This window comes from Lottia gigantea (genome assembly GCF_000327385.1).
Source record: "Lottia gigantea unplaced genomic scaffold LOTGIsca_1767, whole genome shotgun sequence".
Lineage (NCBI taxonomy): Eukaryota > Metazoa > Mollusca > Gastropoda > Lottiidae > Lottia > Lottia gigantea.
In genome coordinates, this window is record NW_008708256.1 from 7,198 (window position 1) to 8,973 (window position 1,776).

A 1,776-nucleotide genomic window follows, 5' to 3' on the forward strand; every position below is an offset into this window, starting at 1 on the left:
TCCACAAGTAACAATTCTTGACTGATTTTAACAAAACTTTGGACAAAAATATTTAGTATGAGTTATTGCCCGTGTTCTTGAAACGCTCATAAACACTCTAGAAGATGGATTTTGATGAGTTTGGTGTAAGTGTTTGTTATCGACCAAGGACGAACCCTATTGAAAATCAGAAAAATCAAAACATAATTAGTATGAGTTATTGCCCTTGTTCTTGAAAACGCATTCAATTTAGCCTGTAAACACTATTCTTGACAGATTTGAATGAAAGTTGGTGTGAGTGTTTGTTATCACCCTAGGATGAACCCTATTGAAAATCAGGAAAATCGAAAAATAATAAGAATGAGTTATTGCAAATGCTTTCAATATTAGAATATAAACACTCTAGAAGGCACAATTCTTGACGGATTTTGACGAAACTTGGTGTGTTTGTTATCACCCAAGGATGAAACCTATCAAAAATCAGAAAAATCAATTTCTTGACAGATTTAGATGAAACTTGGTAATATTATTATGTATGACTAAAGTTTTTTTATACCGGTACTTGTTACTGTACTGCAAAATATTTTTATTTAAAATCCAAGCTGCCTGTGGGCGTATATTACCTTGCCTGGAAAGCTATCTTAATCATTGTTTCAAAGAAGGCTTATTCATGGTCACCATACTTTCACATGTGAACTTTGATAAAGCCCATATTATATGCAGTTTAGATTAATAACTGTAATAATTGGAAAGGTATTTTGAAGATACATATTGCTTACGTTATTGAGCATGCGCCAGTCAGTAATCAGGCACACTTAAAGGGAAAACTCTTCAATCAATGATGTTAGATATTGTATTGTAAAGATGGCGGTTTTACAGTATGACAATAATAATACGAAAGAATTTACATGCACGTGCAGGGGGAGGTAATTCAACAAGTACAGTTCGTACACATAAGAATAGTTCAGGCTAGTCTAATACGTAACTACCATGAAATGGCGAGGCCTCTTTATCTTTAAAATCACTACTAGTCTGAATATTCACAAATAAGGTAATCATTCACAATTATAGTCTTGTAAGTAGCTTGGTTTCTAGTGTACACGACGTGGACGTTGTGGCGCAGGATCGACTGTTGTAACGGGACTGTTGATTGGTAAGTCTGCAGGAACAGCAGGATCTGGATTATAGTTGATACTTTGCATGTTGTTTTCCGATGGTGGCTCTGCAATGACATCAGGAATCTGGGGTGAGTGTGGAGTTGGGACACATAATGACTCATCAGGTGGAGACGATAGGGGAATAGTACAAACTTCGTCGTCGCTTAACGAGTCCTCTTGTGGATTGATAGTCATATCAGAGTAAAAGTTCGTTATCGGAATACACGCACAGAGTTTCACTTTATAAGGCAAAGACCGGAGTTGGTTTCCGGTAAACTTTCGGACAAAACACCATCCCTTATCAATGTTTGTTACGAGATATCGACTTCTACCACGAGTTTTGTCCCTATCGGTGGTTAAATAAACAAGATCGCCAACTGATGGAGATGGTTTTGATAGATGAGACTGTCGACTTGGGGTCTTGACTTGGGTCTTGGATGACTGACTGTAAGGATGGTTTCTAAGACGAGATTCATGCTGTTGTAGAATCAGATCACGGTCACAAATTGGTAACTGGGTGTTATCAAACTGGCAGCGCTGAGTCCATATCTCGCGAGAAGAAAGGCCTCTATTTCTGAGACGTGAATTTAAATTGGACGTAACGATGGATAAGCCAAGAGGTGTGACCGTCCTCCTTCTG

General features: G+C 37.8%; 1 protein-coding gene across 1 annotated transcript; it reads right to left on the reverse strand.

The window, feature by feature from the left end:
* Positions 1-1,070: 1,070 nt before the first annotated feature.
* On the reverse strand, positions 1,071-1,613 carry LOTGIDRAFT_176515 (hypothetical protein; the record flags this gene model as incomplete). The annotated part of the gene is made up of 1 exon (XM_009051975.1): positions 1,071-1,613. A coding segment is annotated over one exon (543 nt), but the record flags the coding sequence as incomplete, so codon positions are not given.
* Positions 1,614-1,776: the final 163 nt, after the last annotated feature.